The sequence below is a fragment of the Poecilia mexicana genome, unplaced genomic scaffold (genome assembly GCF_051168715.1).
Source record: "Poecilia mexicana isolate PSO_F unplaced genomic scaffold, ASM5116871v1 scaffold_10, whole genome shotgun sequence".
Lineage (NCBI taxonomy): Eukaryota > Metazoa > Chordata > Actinopteri > Cyprinodontiformes > Poeciliidae > Poecilia > Poecilia mexicana.
This window is the reverse complement of record NW_028263379.1, coordinates 9,904,643-9,922,381: the sequence shown is the minus strand read 5'-3', so window position 1 is coordinate 9,922,381 and position 17,739 is coordinate 9,904,643. Positions and strand designations below refer to the sequence as shown.

The 17,739-nt window shown below is 37.9% G+C and overlaps 1 protein-coding gene across 1 annotated transcript; it reads left to right on the top strand.

Moving 5' to 3' along the window:
* The first annotated feature begins 3,071 nt into the window (after positions 1 to 3,071).
* LOC148156919 (uncharacterized) lies at positions 3,072 to 5,204 on the top strand. Its single transcript, XM_088009397.1, has 2 exons — positions 3,072 to 4,836; positions 4,944 to 5,204. The coding sequence occupies exons 1-2, from the start codon at positions 3,873 to 3,875 to the stop codon at positions 5,096 to 5,098; spliced, it is 1,119 nt and encodes a 372-aa protein (XP_087865523.1). The 5' UTR covers positions 3,072 to 3,872; the 3' UTR covers positions 5,099 to 5,204.
* Positions 5,205 to 17,739: the final 12,535 nt, after the last annotated feature.

Genomic DNA, 17,739 nt, shown 5'->3' with positions numbered 1-17,739 from the left:
CATGGGTTTGAATGGAAATTAATGTGTAAGATTTCATTCAAACAATGAAAGAAAACAAAAAGCAGATGTACTGGATGTTTTTTTTTAATGTAATGTATCTTCCATAATAGTGGAAGGAATAAACAAGGAAAAACCACAATAAAATCAACAGGTTTATTTTGATTTTTTCTGTCTGACTGCTGGTGTTGAAGTTGTAAAAATCAGGTCAGAGGTAAACTTGTGAAGAGTTTACCTGTTAAACAATATTATATGTTCTGGAAATACCCAAAAGCATTGTTCAATCTATCATCTCAAAATAGAAAGTGTTTATCAGAGAACCACTCTAGAGGCAACAAGTCACTCTGGGGGAGCTGTGGAGATCCGTAACTCATGTAGGAGAATCTGTTGACTGGATAACTTAGTTTAGCACCATAAAAGAAGAAAGCTCTTGTTGAAGGAAAGCCATAAGAAGTCCCATTTGTCGTCACAAACCACACAGGGGAGTAAACAAGTGAAATTATAATTCCCTGAACAGCAGCTGGATCAGATTAAAAAGGGAATTAAAAATAAATGATTGAACTGTAATGTTTGCACCATCTTCCTCTAGAAGTGAAAGTCTCTAATTTTACTCTGGATGTAAAAATGATTCTTTTCAAAAGCCAAGAAAGCAAACTTCTGCCATAACTAAACTTTATGCCAGAACCAGGACCAAACATAGAGAGCAGCATTCAGCATCTATTCACCACAAATCTAGAACAAACTTCAGGAAAATTGTAAAACAGCCAAAACACAGAGTTTCTTTAAATCAAGACTAAAAGCCCACCTCTACAGAATCGATTTTGTACGATGATAAATGAAACACAAACCAACATTTTGATGTTTAAATGACAACAATCGGCAAAATATAATGTTTCAATTGTTGACTGTTGTGCTTTTATGATGTAAAGCATTTTGAACTACCTTGTTGCTGAAATGTTTTATACAAATAAAACTGATTGATTGGCTACAGGTAGATATCAGTCTTCAGCACAAAGCAGGTAAGAAGCTACAAACAAAAAACATCCTGGAGGCCAAAACTGTCCTCATGTAGAGATCCAAGGCCAGTGTGTGTTTATCAGTTTCCTCAACATCTTGTATCGTTTTGATCACCTGCTGAGCTTCCTCATGTTGTTTGCCATCCCAGCGTGAGAGGAGGAACAAGTGTGAAGACTGAAAAGCTCAAACGGGGATGCTTCATACCGAAGAGCAGCATTTACCCATCTGCTTAGCAAAAGATGCATCTGGTTGATCTTTTCTACTCTTTAAAGACCTTATTGACACGTGAAAAAGTTGGAAAATGCAAACAGTTACCAAGGTAGCAGATGAGTAGAAATCAACGTTCTTCAACAAGAGCACAAAACTGAAAATTTTGACCTGAAAAATTATGAAACATAGAGTTTTATTAAGTTATCTGGAAGACTGTCTTTATTTTATTTCTCCTTCTGCCTCTGGCAACAAGCTGGAATCATGGTGTCCCCTCTCCGTTCCCTCCTCAGTTCTTCCCAGATGGCAGATGAGCTGAGGTAATTAGCATAATTTCAACTTGCAGGGGTTTTATGGAACAAGCATCCTAAAAATCTCTGCGGGAGGTTGGTAATTTGATTTTGGGCAGATTTAAACACATGCAGGTCAATAAATCTAGTCAGTCATCTGGACGCTGAAGTGATTAACTGCAGAAGGAGATGGGAAGTCTTCTCAGAGCTCTGTAGGTTTTGGGAAAATAACGCAAAATGAATCCTAATTTTACCTGCAGATAAGTTTCTTCTAACTCTGAACTGTGAGCAGGAAAGACATCCTGTAGAAGTCTGTATTACATCCGTGCAGAAAAAGCCTCTGACTGAAGACATGCTGGTATTGCATGAGAATTGGATAAAGCGAATGCTCAGCGTTGCACATAATCTTCATCATGTCTTTACAGATCAGATCAGAAAAAAAGAAAATGTAAGCATTCTTAGAAACAGAAACCTCTTAAAGTCTTTCAAGTTAAAGTGAGTTACATGAATCTACATCATAAAGAGACGCCTAAAGTGTTAGTATTTCAATTTAAAGAAATCAAAGAATGACAGTTGTCTTACTGTTTTACTTTAAGCTGAATTTAGATCATATATATTATGTGACGTAACCAGATCCTTTTGGTCGTATTTGTATTTAAAGCTATGACAGTTTCTGACTTCAGGACTGGTGAAAAAAGCATTTCATGATTTTCATTTCATCTGTTTGTGCTATGAAAGGGCAACTGCTGACTCAATAACTAATCAGATAAAAACATGACATAAAAAGCAGCTCATACATCCATAATAAGCCACCCTGAGGACTCTTCTGGATTCTTCATGAAACAGTCACATTTACTAATGAACTCATCGATTTAAAATTTAAATGTGATTTTTTTTCATGAGAGAAATAAATATCTATAGAGAAAATACTGGTGCAATTATCTAATATCGATTTTAACCTGAGTTAGTTATGATAGATCTACAATACTGTTTCAATCTACAACTGATGTAATCTGTAACAGTTTATGGTAACACTTTATTTGAAGGGGGGTGAATAAGACTGAATAAGACTGTCATGACACCTTCATAAACATGACATAACACCTGTGATGAACATGAATAAGTCTTCATGAATATTTATGACTGTTGTCATAAAGCGTCATTCGGTAAATTATGACACTTTTAATACAAAGTTGACATTATTCAAAATGTCTTTGTCATGACAACTTGACATTAACCAATAAATCATTACTGTTTAAACTTTACCTTTAATAACATAAAGATACCTGATTTTTAAAGTGCAATCAGTAATACTTTTATAACAAATTTATATTAGTAATGACTTCTTGGTTAATGTCAAGTTGTCATAACAAAGACATTTTGAATAATGTCAACTTTGTATTAAAAGTGTCATAATTTACCGAATGACGCTTTATGACAACAGTCATAAATATTCATGAAGGCTTATTCATGTTCATGACAGGTGTTATGTCATGTTTATGACAGTGTCATGACAGTCTTATTCACCCCCTTTCAAATAAAGTGTTACCGAATTGTAGAGGTTCCTCCACCTTTTCCTCAGTGTTAGTATTTATTTAAATGTTTTCATATAATATATTTAGATTTTCACTTTTTCTTTGGTGGGTTTTCTTTGGTGGTGGTTATTGCGTTGGGTTGTTTACTAATTTGGGTGCACACATTTAGTAAACGCCTTATGTTTTTTTAAGATCATTAATTATTTTGTTTGCTGAGTTTAAGGACTGGCTGACAGAAGGGGGTTGGCTGAAAGGAACACCAGGAAGTGGAACAGTCCATCAGGCTGCTGGATGCAGGGGACTTGATGTGGAAAAAATCTGCCTCTCTCCACTAATGGCATAATTGTTAAAACCTTTTTTTGGTGTTAGGTTATTTGGTTTTTATAGTGGTGTTTAAGTCAAAATGTTTTAGTTTAAATTAGTCATTTATGTTTATACATTATTTGTCTTTGTCTCTTTCCCTACCCCTCCTCGTTTGTGTAGGCTAGCCTGTTTGTATAAATTTCCCTGTGTGTTCATTGTGTGAGGTCAGTCTTTGGTTTGTTATCTTGAGTTATGTTTGCCTTAGTTGATTTCTTTTGGGCCCATTTTGTTATATTTTTTTAGATTTGTTGTTGAAACCTTTTGTTAAGATGTTTTTGGGAAAAATAAATAGAAGATATATTTTTATATATGCCTTTGTCCTTGTCCTTGACTGGTCGGACCATCACAGTTGGTGTCAGGAGTGGGATATCCACCAGTGACGGACAAAGGCATATTTATTGATTTTTTTTTTTTTTTTTTTTTTTTTTTTTGGAACCAAAAGAAGAAGAAAGAGACCTAAACCATGAGAGGAGTCAGAGGTGGTAAAGGCAAGTCAGCTCCATCAGACAAGGAAGCACAAACGGAGTATGAGGAGTGTGGTGCAATTTGTGAAACTTGTGAAGAGGATGAAGAGGGAAGAGAGCCAACCATATCCGACTTGGCGGGGATCCTTCAGGCCCACATTGGACAGCAGAAAGCTCGAGAGGAACAGTGGGAGAAAGAAATGGCACGTCAAGATCACAGGTTTAAGGCTCTCCAACATCAGTTCACTTTATTTCAAGAGGAGCTTCAGGCCCAGTCTTCTGAAGGCCTGAGGCCTTTTGGGCAAGACCACGCCCCTTCCTCTACAGGCTTGAGGCCTGATGATGTGGCTCGTTCACCACCAGGACCTGCACTGTCTGCTGTTAAGCCAGGTGACTCAGTTTCTACACATTTTTATAAAGAACCAAAACTGCAAAAGTTAACTGAAGATGATGACATTGAGCATTTCCTTATAACTTTTGAGAGGATAGCATGTGCTTGTCGATGGCCAAAAAGTGACTGGGCATTTCAGTTGATTCCACTCTTGACTGGTAAAGCCAGGAGTGCATATGTACATATGGATGTGGATGAATCAATGAACTATGATAATGTTAAAGCTGCTATTTTACAGAAATATGAAATTAATAACGAGACTTATCGTCAGAGGTTCCGGTCTCTTCATGTGGAGCCAAATGAGTCCCCCAAAGAGCTTTTTGTGAGACTTAAAGAACTGTATAGCAAATGGGTTCAGCCTCGAGGTAAGACTGTTGAAGAAATAAATGACATCATAATTCTTGAACAGTATTTCCGAATGTTGTCTCCAGAACTCCAAGTTTGGATTAAGGAACGAAACCCAAAAGATGTAGCAGAGGCGGTCTCCCTGGCAGATGCTTTTGTGGCTGCCCGCAGGAAGACCCAATCATGGGCTTTTAGAGCTGCAAAAAGGGAGTTTATGCCGATTCCAGGTAACGGTCAAACTGGAAATGTGAATAAGCAGTCTGGAAAAGAAAAATGTTTTTCCCCCAGTCAAACAAAACCTGTGAAAAAACCCATCTGCTATTTATGTGGGCAGGAGGGCCACACAAAGCCTATGTGTCCTCAAAATCCTACGAAACTCTCTCAGATGTGTTTTGTACCCAGAGAGAACCATGTAGTGAACAGACAAAACCAGCCACTGATGGAAACTACTGTGGAGATAGATGGGAAGAGAGTCAAAGCTCTGATTGACACAGGAAGCACCCAGTCACTGGTACACCGCAGGTATGTTCCACCACATAGTATTTGTACCTCTGAGACAATACCTATCTGCTGTGTTCATGGGGATGAAAAACAATATCCGACAGCAGACATTTTCATGAGAGTGCAAGGACATGTTTACCTGTTAAATGTGGGTGTCATGGATGAATTACCTTTTCCTGTTGTCCTAGGAAATGATCTCCCAGTTCTCACTGACCTAATAAATGCTTCTAAAATGTGCAATGTTGTGCTGACACGATCCCAGGCAAAGACCTCTGGGGAAGATGAGCCCAGCTTAAAAGCCTTACCATTCTATGAGGCTGAGATTGAAGGGTGTCGTACTAAAGATCGCAAGTCTCGGGCACAACGCAAGCAAGAAAAATTCAAACATACCACAGCCTCTCCTGTGTTACCTGAACCTGAGGTACAGCTAGACTTTGAAATTCCTGATAATATTAGTGAGCTGCAGCACCAGGACAGAAGTCTGGCTGACCTTATGAAAAGAGTTGAAGAAGGTGAAACTGCAGAGGAATTTTACATGCAAAATGGCATCCTCTATAGGAGACATGGAGAATTACAACAGCTTGTGTTACCCAGAAAAGTCAGGAAAACAGTATTGATTTTGGGCCATTCAGTTCCCTGGGCTGGCCACCTGGGGAAACATAAAACTATAGCCCGAATCAAACGGTGTTTCTACTGGCCTGGATTACACAAAGATGTTGCCAGTTTTTGCAAGAGTTGTCCTCAGTGTCAAAAAACATCCACCAGATTTGCAGCGAGAGCGCCTCTTCAGCCTCTTCCTATTATAAATACACCATTTGAACGTTTGGGCATGGATGTAGTAGGTCCAGTGGAGAAGAGCAAATCAGGTAACCGATTTATGTTGGTTATCACTGATTATGCCACAAAGTATCCAGAAGTGTTCCCTCTGAAATCTGTTAAGGCTAAGACTGTTGCCTTTTGCCTGGTTCAGTTTTTTTCACGAGTGGGGTTTCCCAAAGAAATACTGACTGATCAAGGGACAAATTTTATGTCCAAACTACTGAAGGATGTGTATAAACTGATTGGCATTAGGGGACTGAGAACCACCCCATATCACCCACAAACTGATGGACTCACAGAGAGGTTTAATCAGACTCTTAAGAACATGCTTCGTAAGTTCATCAATGAAGCTGGGTCTGATTGGGATCAGTGGCTCCCTTACCTCTTGTTTGCATATCGGGAGGTACCCCAAGCCTCTACCGGGTTTTCCCCCTTTGAGTTGCTTTTTGGGCATGAGGTGCGAGGTCCACTGGCCCTTTTGAAGGAAAGGTGGGAGGGGGAGAAACCTGTAAAAGAACCTGTTAATACAATTTCTTATGTCCTCCAGATGAGAGAGAAGTTGGAAAAGATGACCTCATTGGCTCAGGAACATATGCGTGTTTCTCAACAGAAGCAAAAAACCTGGTATGATCAAACTGCTCATGTAAGGAGTTTTGAACCAGGTCAAAAGGTATTGGTACTGTTACCTACTGATGACAGCAAGTTTTTGGCTCAGTGGCAAGGTCCATATGAGGTTGTTCAAAAACTGGGTCCTACCACCTACAAGATCTGTACTCTAGACCAAAGACGCAGTACTAGAGTTCTTCACATTAATCTGCTAAAGGAGTGGGTCTCGAGGCCTGAGGGGAAGCAAGATGCATTTTTCATCAGAAGTGTATCAGATGAGGAGGTGGAGGAACAATACCTGCCTCTACCATCAGCTTCTGCTCTTGACCTGAGTCATCTCTCCCCAGAACAGCAGGTGCAAGTGAGAGCCCTTTGTAACATCAATTTGTTTCATGATAATCCTGGACGTACTGACTATATTGAACATGATATTCGTCTGAAAGAGGATGCAGTTGTGAAACGAAGGAGCTACAGAATCCCTGAGCGTCTTCTTGGCCCTTTAAAAGAGGAGATTGAATTAATGCTTTCTCTGGGCATCATTGAGACTTCTCACAGTGACTGGTGTAATCCTATTGTCCTTGTACCAAAAAAGGATGGCACCATGAGGTTCTGTATAGACTTCCGCTATTTGAACTCTGTTTCCAAGTTTGACTCGTATCCAACTCCCCGTATTGATGATTTGATTTGCTGTCTTGGAAAAGCAAAATATCTTACTACCATTGATCTCTCTAAAGGTTATTGGCAGGTTCCCCTTACCACCAGGTCTCGTGAGCTAACAGCTTTCCGGACACCTTGGGGCCTCCATCAGTTCACCGTCATGCCTTTTGGGCTACATGGAGCACCTGCGACCTTCCAGAGGCTTATGGATAAGGTACTGGGAGGTCTTTCAAATTTTGCATCTGCCTATTTAGATGATATTGTTATCTACAGTAACAGCTGGGAGGACCATTTGCAACATCTTAAGGCTGTTTTTGAGACCCTTTATGCTGCAGGTTTGACTGTTAATGCAGCTAAATGCACCCTGGCCAAGAAGGAAGTTCAATATCTTGGACATATTATTGGCAATGGAGTCATCAAACCTCAGATCCAGAAGGTTCAAGCAATTCAGTCATGTCCTCTGCCACAGACCAGGACACAGCTAAAATCCTTCCTTGGAATGTCGGGTTGGTACCATAAGTTCATTCCTAATTTTTCTGCCAGAGCTGCTGTGCTTACAGATATGACCAGCCCCAAGAGACCTAATCAGCTTCAGTGGTCGGAGGAAGCAGAGAGAGCTTTTAAGGACATCCAAGGTGCCTTGAGTGGACCTCCTACATTACACTGCCCTGACTTTGACCAGCCATTTATTTTGCAAACTGATGCATCTGGGCGTGGGCTGGGTGCAGTGCTGCTTCAAGGGCCTCCAGGGGGCCGTCATCCAATTGCTTTTATAAGCAGAAAGCTCTACCCAAGGGAAACTCGATACTCCACTATAGAAAAGGAGTGCCTAGCTGTGAAGTGGGCTTTAGATTCACTCAAATATTATCTGTTGGGGACACAGTTCATCCTAGAAATGGATCACAAGGCTCTGAAGTGGCTTGAAAGAATGAAAGACTCAAACAGTAGAATAACGCGTTGGTACCTGGCGATGCAACCATTCCAGTTTGATGTCCATCATATCCCTGGGAAGCTGAACTCTACTGCCGACTACCTGTCACGCTGGCCCATGGAGTTTCCAGAAGAGGGGGAGTGTGTAGAGGTTCCTCCACCTTTTCCTCAGTGTTAGTATTTATTTAAATGTTTTCATATAATATATTTAGATTTTCACTTTTTCTTTGGTGGGTTTTCTTTGGTGGTGGTTATTGCGTTGGGTTGTTTACTAATTTGGGTGCACACATTTAGTAAACGCCTTATGTTTTTTTAAGATCATTAATTATTTTGTTTGCTGAGTTTAAGGACTGGCTGACAGAAGGGGGTTGGCTGAAAGGAACACCAGGAAGTGGAACAGTCCATCAGGCTGCTGGATGCAGGGGACTTGATGTGGAAAAAATCTGCCTCTCTCCACTAATGGCATAATTGTTAAAACCTTTTTTTGGTGTTAGGTTATTTGGTTTTTATAGTGGTGTTTAAGTCAAAATGTTTTAGTTTAAATTAGTCATTTATGTTTATACATTATTTGTCTTTGTCTCTTTCCCTACCCCTCCTCGTTTGTGTAGGCTAGCCTGTTTGTATAAATTTCCCTGTGTGTTCATTGTGTGAGGTCAGTCTTTGGTTTGTTATCTTGAGTTATGTTTGCCTTAGTTGATTTCTTTTGGGCCCATTTTGTTATATTTTTTTAGATTTGTTGTTGAAACCTTTTGTTAAGATGTTTTTGGGAAAAATAAATAGAAGATATATTTTTATATATGCCTTTGTCCTTGTCCTTGACTGGTCGGACCATCACACGAATTTTCTATTTTATTTTTAGAAAATGGCTTCTTTTTCTTTTGGAAGATAATTAGATCCACTGACAAAAGAAAAAAAAAATCTGACTTTTTTTTCCCTCAGGATTCTGATGCCTGATCTCAGAAGATTAAAATCAGAATTCTGAAAAAAAAAAAAAAAAAAAAAAATTTAGAAGAAAATCTGAATTCTGTGAGAAAAAGATTTTTTTTTTATCTGTGGCCCTAATCATCTTCTGTATTTTTTTTTAAATAAAATGTGTGCTACTTTTTAAAAATACATTAAATAAATCCCAATAAATGTAATACCAACTTTTTTTTTTTAGGTGAATCGATGTCTTTATTTTGTAAACTTTAAAAATCTGAATAAATAATAAAAAAAAAAGGAAGAATAAGTAATTTGCGACAAAGTAAAATTGTGAACAAAGGGCATGAAAACTTAATTTTGAGGTTAAATGTCATGTAATTTGCGAATTCATTGTGCTTTTAAAATCATAAAGGCCTCTGATCACAAACAGCTGCAGGTATAAAGTGACATTTTTTATCATTTCAGCTGTTATCAGATTTAATAAAAGGAGATTTGTTCGTCTCCGGTACTCGTAGAGCTTTTGATTTGAAGATGTGTCTGTGTTTACTTACTGGTGTTTAAACTGGCCGGTTTCTGAGCATGTGAATGAAAAAAGTGTCTGTTTTTCTCTTCAACTTGCGATGGTAAAGAAAATGGATATAATAATTATTCCTGGTGATGCTCCTGTTCTTTTACAGCACAAAGAAACAGTTTTTTAATGTTTCAAAGATGAAATAAAACATTCCTGGTTGGAGTTCATCAGTAAGTCAACAACACGTCAACAAACTAATATTTCACAGATTTTTGTTGCTGCACGTTTCTGACCTGCTGGCTTCAACACATCTTATCACGCAGAGTGAGACATCAGAGTCTTGAAGCATATAAAATAACAAGCTGACTGACTCATAACTAAGAGATTTCTGACTTTTAAAGGTCAGCATTAGTTTTCTTTAATCCTCGCTGGGTACCAAGCTCTGAATTAACCTCATCTTCACCCGATTCTTGCTCTCCACTAGGAGGAATGAAAACATTTACAGCTCTTGAATTACATTAGAAACATGGTCTTGTCTGTGCTCAGTTTAATTGGAGATGCTGGTCGACCTTGAGGAGGCCAGGTTGTCTCTGCGCTCGCTGCTCCTGCAGACAGATTTGAGGGATGAAAAGCTGAAAAGCTCTTGTTTGCTGAGAGCAGACGTCAGGAAACAATCAGAATAGGTTATCTGCGGCTGTTGCTGGCTCTGAGGAGCGGGTTGTAGCTGCTTTAGCAAACATTAAAATCCTTGTTGGCATTTGGCTAGTTTGCTCTTGGAAGAAGCTCCAATCTTGTTTTGAGGAAGTTACAAAATGCCCTTGGATGCTGCAGGCCTGTAAGTATCACCAGAGACAATGGAAAACAATCAGTCACTCGGGACCCGCTTTAGAAAACAAGCGGAGACTAATTAGTTTTGTAAAAGCAAGTCTTCATGTACTTACAGAGGCTTTTGCAGGCGGGGATAATCTCTGAGGAGAGGGTCTTAAGTCTCTTTGAGTGTGTGCTTCTACTGCTACCATCATACATTAATGTGGAGGGTTTGTCCTTAAACTTTTGTGACTCTTAGCTGTTTAATTTCCTTTTAGTTAATCCCCCTCTTTAAGTTATCCTGGACACTGGCTACAAACTGCATCACCATCTGATAAAATAAACTGCTTGAGAAACTGGCTCCATGTTGTATCAGTTCCTTACTTTCTCCCATTTTAGTTAGCATCATCACAGCTCCACACAGGTCTTCCTAGGCCTGGGATCCCCTTGGATACATGGAGAATATCGATAAATACAACGTGTTAGACAATGTTTAACATGTCTAACATGCTGGGCTCAAATAAGCTACTAGATGCAGTTAGTCAGCATGGGGTGCAGCGCTGCTCACCGCCTTGTCACCGTCATATCACACTCATTTCAGACACTGCAGTGCTGAGTGTGCATGCTATGTTTCAAAATAGTGTTTTAAGAAACAATGAAAGTTCTGCAACTCACAAACAATATTCCTGCAAACATGAATTCCTCAGATCATATCAGTTGTCCTGTTGCTGTTTTCTTTCCGCCGGTGTCTTTATGGTGGATGTTGTCATCTCTGAAGTATTTTTTGTAACAATCTTACTGCTGTGGGTTGAATGATGTGTTTACTTCAAACTTGCAACTCATTGGCAGAAAGCGACTCGACTCTTTGATGTTCTTCAGGAGGATCAACATGAAAACTGACCGTCTCCTCCCACTGCACAGAGTTTGCTCTCATCTTGCCTCTCTGAGTGGCTCTGAAGCAGCACTAATCCACATACTGAGGTACTACAAATTGTCCTAACTAATGCAAACATCTGACCTGATCTAATCAGCTTTCTTGCTTCTCGTTAGCCACTGGCAAAGAATATAGACCACCATGCTGGCACATTTTGTTTATTTCTCATTTACTCTTGCTGCATATTTCATTCATATTAAATTTTTCTCATGTTGTATTTTTGTTGGGTATTCAACATTTTTTCATAAACATTGTTTAGTGTATGTTATTATTTGGTATCAACATGGTTGCAGTTCTCTAATTTTATTGTATTGTATAAAGAATGACTGTGCAATCGCAGCACAGTTATGTTAGAAAAGTAGGTGGAAAATTATGATTCAAGCTTTTGAATTGCACAGGAGCCAGATAAAGAAAAAGTTAAAACAGGTGAGCAAATAGAATATGATACGCTGCGTATAAAATAGTTAAAATATTATCCATTTACATAAATAACTAAACATTCTTGATGGAATAAATCAAGGTAATGCCCATCTGACTATGCAGTTTATATTTCATTTTTCAGAAAAATGTAACATTTGTACATTTGTGAAAATCACATCAATGGTGAAGACTTGTATTTCCTGAGGGCAGCGTGATTCATGTTTGAGCCGATTAGACATCTGTCTGTCAGACAGGACGGAGGGCACGCAGCCTCTTTAAGGCTCAGTCTCAAAGGTCAGAGAGTTCAGTGATGTGATCGCTCTGACAGGCCTTCAAATGATGTCACATCTTCAGCTGTTACAGACACTTCAATGCAGAAACCGTCTTTAGCCGATCATTGAAGCGTGAAGTCTCAATCAGCTATATAATCGCTGTTTCTATCAGAAAGTCTTCGTTGAACTTTCACCATAAACCTTTGCTGTGTTGCTCAGTTAGTTGCATCATTATCAACTGATTATTAACTGATATTTATGGGGAATATTACACATACCCTTGTGGTTTCCACAGGATTTAGCCAGGTGCAACGATTAAATCTGCATGTTTGACCACATCGATAAAAGCAGGAGTTTTGCTTTGGAGTATATAGTTACTTACTTACACCAAGATGAAAAGAAAAGCAACTGTTGTACATAAATCTGAAAAGAGTTATGAAGCCATTTCAGGTCATTATTCTGTATGCCTGCTTCTCTGTGGAAGAAGGCAAACTCAGACTTGTTTGTCTCAAGTCTAAGCTACCTATTAAATTTAAAATAATGAGAAAATATTTCCCAAATGATATTCAGAGAAATTAAATTACACGGTTATCTTAATTAATTAATCTCAAATAGCTTTCTTTCTTTTTCCCCTGGAGTTTTCCTAAAATAATGTCCAAAATGAGTGAGGCTCTGCCTCAAGAGCGTTATTTTACCATTTAATTCAGGGGAGCACATTCAAAATTGAGGTTAAGATTGGACTTATTAGTTCTTAGCCAACATATTTTCAGAAGAGCCAGTAATTTTAATTTGAGCACACCAGAAAACATGTTTGCGTGCTTTAACATGTCAGACGGCGATTATATCTTCCTGCAGTCCCTGCACTCACAAAAACTAATTTCTGCTCCCTTTGAAAAGGTTCAAGATGCCTTCAATCCTAGGAAAATGTGTGAATTTGACGCTGCTATCAACAGTTTATCTGGAGCTGGCCAAACTAGCAATTAAGTAGATAAGTGTCATAGTAACCAACAAATAAACGTTGAGAAAAACTTTCTCTATATTCCAAATATCTGCTTAAAGTTGCCACCCCTGTCCAAGGATCAGGCACTTGATATCTTTTTATTATTCACCATTTACATTTTTCTTTTCTTTTCACTTCTCTACTTTTGCTGTTTATGCTGGAGTAACAATGTGACTTTCTGGACTTTCCCTGCAGTGTGACTTTGATCTATGAGTTTTTTGTGTTATTTGTCAGACATGTAGCACCGTGCACAACGCTTTAATACAATGTTTTGGATTTTTGATCAGTCTAAATACTTCAGACAAATGTAATTTCAAAATAAAACTTGTTATTCTTGCTTTTATCTGCTTAAATTATGTTATTCAGTTATAAGTTATATAAGTTATGTTATTCAGAATCAAAATAACTTATTAAATTTATTTGCAGGTACCAGAATAAAATAGTAAAAACATTTGCAAACCTTTGAAAGCCACATGTCATTTTCCATTCATTTCACTTCCACATTAATGAGACCAAGCAATGCAAAGTAAAGTCCCCCCAAATTACGTGTATGTTTGTTGCTGTTCTCTGATAAAATGTCTTGAATTCTTTCGTAAGACAAAATACTGGGTCTCTGGACAGTAACTGAAATGACCACCTTTGGTTTGTGAGGAAGAAACTATAACAGATGTTCAGATTGGTTCTTCCTCCTCTGTCTCACTTTGACTCTGTTTCCATTAAACCTGAACACTGAAGTTTCAAGGCCTTCACTGCTAATGACGATAATAACTGAGAAGAAAAAGTAAATGGTGTCTAGATATTCTTATCATCTAAGTTTTTGCCACCAAATCTTGCATACTGGGTTTCTTTTTGTAAAGAAAAGTAAAGTTTTAACATCCCAGCCCACGTAGTTGCATTGTAGTGCCAAGTAAAAAGCCCTACTGTCCTGATGGTGCAACCATGCAGCAGTGAGAGTCCTCCAGTGAGCAGTAAATTACCTTCTCCCCTCTCTGTAACCATTCTGCATCCTGTTTTGCCCAGCAACATACTCTTTGGTTCGCAATATCAAATAGCTGCTCTTAAAGGAGCTTTTATGTGTCGCCTTGAGGGATGCTGAGCGCAGTAATCGAACATTTGCTTGGAAGATGCTGATGCACTTTGTGACACATCACAGGGCAAAATGCGACTGCATGCATTTTGTTCAACTACAAATATGCAAAATAGAAATAATAAATAAAACTATAGTAATGTTAGAGGCATCTTTTATTGTTCTTCCTCCTGAACCCAGAATGTGAGGTATGAAAACTTTTTCAGCCGTATAAATCATTGAGCTTTTATTAAATCGTCAAAGTGATAGATGTGGTTTATGTTTACATACAGAAGTTACTTCATTCAGTTGTGAGATATGCAACTACACACGCTCAAATTCCTGCTGCTTAATTACTTCAGTTAGCCTAATTTATAAATTTCCTCTATGCCCATATAATAAATTATAAATAAATTATGTAGAAAGAAATTGTTTTATCTTGGAAATCTATTTGTGGCACAATTTTTTACTGCAAATTCTCTTAAGTTACTGTAAATATTAATCATTTTAAACATTTTTGTCCCACTAAAAGGATATAAATGCATTCAAGTTAACATTTTTTCTGAATTTTGAACTTGCTTGATTTAACCAACAAACCTAAATATGGAAGGTTTTAAGCTATTCTTTCTTCCAGATTGAATGTAGGAATGTAAAATCTACAAGATGATTACCGTTAAATTTATGAAAGACCAAATTATCAGCGGATCAAAACAGATTGATTATGTGCAAATAACTTGAAGTAAAAATCCCATAATTTTCCCAACACATAATTCAACTTATTTGTATCTAGAAATTCTGGGGGTGTACTTAGTATTTCACCAATGTTTAGGTCCTTAGCATGGTTTAGATCACTTCAGGTCAGGCTTGAATAATTTAAAACCTGGAAAAGATCAAATCATTTTTATGTTAGGTTTCTTAAACAAATACTTGTTCCTTATTTATTTACCACTTAAGCAGAAAACACAGCAGTCATTACTGGATAATTAGTGTAATCCATCAGAAAATCACATAATTACCTCCCCAGTTGAAGAAGGTACTCTTCAGAGGAAAAAGAACATATTTAATGGACTTCAGTGCATCACACTGCAGAGATGCTGTTATGCCAACAGAACAATGCACTAAGCACAATTATTACAATAAATAAAGCTCAAAACTCAGACAGCTTAATAGTTCTTACTTTAAGAGGTTATTCTGTCTTGACTGCCTCTTCCTAAGCCTTGTGCACAACAACACTCCTGATTCCTCTCTGCTTTTGTAATGTTGTCATGTCGTTTCAGGATGTCACTGCTGAAAGCTATTTCTCCATCCTCTGGTAAGGTATATAAATACCTAACAGGAATGTTTATTCTAATTAATGAAACACGTTTACTCATGATCTCTGCAGACAGATGGACTTTTGTTTCATCTGGGTGCTTTAATTACAACATTTAAAGTACCATTATTCTTTTATTGCGTTATGTTGCAACTTTTCCAATATTGCTTGCAACAGAGCTCAGAAGACTTTTATTCACATAACTTTTAAAAAACTTGCTGTTGAGTTTCCATTTGAAATTGTTGTTTTTTTTTACTTTAATTTTCCTCATCTGTTGTGGAAGATAGCAATATGCTTTGTATGGGAGTAACAACTGATGAAGTGAACATTGTTCATTTAGAGAAATTAACTCGATAATAAAATAATAATAAGAAAAATCAATCCCAAATGCTTTTCTCAGAAAATAATCTTTTGCAAGATTCAAAATATTCAATAAACCAGTAAGTTAGACAAAAGAGTCTGAAGCTCCACAAACCAGATCACCTTTGTTTTCAAGCTTAAAATCGAGTCCCCAAAGCCTCAGATCTGAGATGAAAAGCAACATTTCCTCCTGTATTGTTTGACTGCAGGACACCGTTCTTCCTGTCGGATCTCCACACATTCGGACTCAAACCAACAGTCATGCTGCAGTGTAATTGCCATTCAGCAAATATCTCTGCATGCTTTGGCTGCTGCATGCACGCTCGTAAACTCCCCCGCTCGGATGGTTGCTCAGAGACAGGAGTATTACTCACCGTGCCGTTATAGCTCACGAATAAAGCCAAAGAGTAATAAAAGTGATCCCTAAAAATTTCATGTGAGCTGAGGCAGCTACTGACTGTGGGTGGTGAAGTGTGAGATGTGTGTGTGTCAGTGTGTGTAAGTTTGAAGTGTTATATTAAATTATTCTGGTCATTAAGCTGCATCAGCACCTGTGTGTCACGGCTTTCTGCCCCCCGACTGTTTGAGAGTGGGTTTTCTGGCTCTTCATGTTTTTATGGGGAAGCCTGCTTGTTTGTCGGAGGAGGTCTGTGTTCCAGCAGATGTTAGAAACTTGGGTTTGCTTGAGGAGGTGAATTATTTACTGCTTTTTAACAGTTAACACATATCTATTCAATACACAATCCCATGTTGCTGTGAATTTATTTGGATGCGTTTTTGGTTGTGCAGTTTTTAGCCTTGACCTCTGACCTTTTCTGTATGCATTCATGTGAAAGTGACAACACTTTATATTTCTTTTGATCCCAATACTGTATCTACATATTTTTTTCACTTGACTTTATGCCACTATGAGGCTTCATGTTTCATAAGCCTCCACAGTTCATGGAACCAATGGCAAATAAAAATCTCATGTTCAGAAGTAATTTCTTAGTTTATATTTTTCTTTTTTAAGATGACCTGAGTATTTAGGAACCTGTAATGAATATTTTCTGCCTTTCTTTTTCACGGGGAGTGTAATTTGATGGTCAGGGTTTCTATTTTTTCTGAAAGCATCAAACTCCCGTCCTTTAAGTCCAGGTTTAGTTTTTGTCTTATTATTGTTTTCCTTTAATACTGTAGGTGTTGCTCGTCTGTTGTGAATTTTTCCTAATTATTTCTTTAATCCATCAATCTCTCAAAGACTGCTGGTGAAAAACAACCTGGCAGTGTGTAGCCAAGTTAATTAATGTACATTGTCAGGGTTTAAGAAACTATTAATACATCTATAATATCGACTGAGCGTTTTATGTATATACCAGACTAAATACCAGATGTTTTATTCTGACCAACCACAGCTAAAAGATTTGTTCAATAATAAATAAGACGAAAACAAATCACGTTCTACAACTTTCTTTATCACATCGAATCTGTTTATCAATCAGACGCAGCATTTTCTGTAGAAATAGTTCAAGTTTTATTTAAAGATTTTCAGTCATTGTAGGAATGATAATGCTAAATGTTTCAGTAGAAAAAAACTGACTTTTCACCTCTCATCTCAGACAAGAGAACAACTCAAGCTGCTCCAAGCACTTCCTGTTTACACTTCATACTTAAACACAGAAGCCACACATTTTGGTTGGTTAAAATACTTTCATTTAATTATTTGAATTCCTCTGTAGTCCTTTTGCAAGAGGCATCATTTCTTCACTTTTTTGTATTTCAGCATATTGTGATCATTTGGTAACATTTCACGACACCAGAAATCTCTTCTTGGCCTTTTCTTTCCATTGTCTCTTTTCATTACTTCATCTTTCTCTTACTGTTCAACTGCTTCCATTATTCCACATTTCACCTTCAGGCACCTTACTCTCCTGCTGGCACTTGCACCAAATCTAGTTTGAGGTTTTATTGTCCTTGAAATTACGTTTTCAGCAGGGCATGCTGCGCCGTACAGACAATAAACAAAATTTACCAG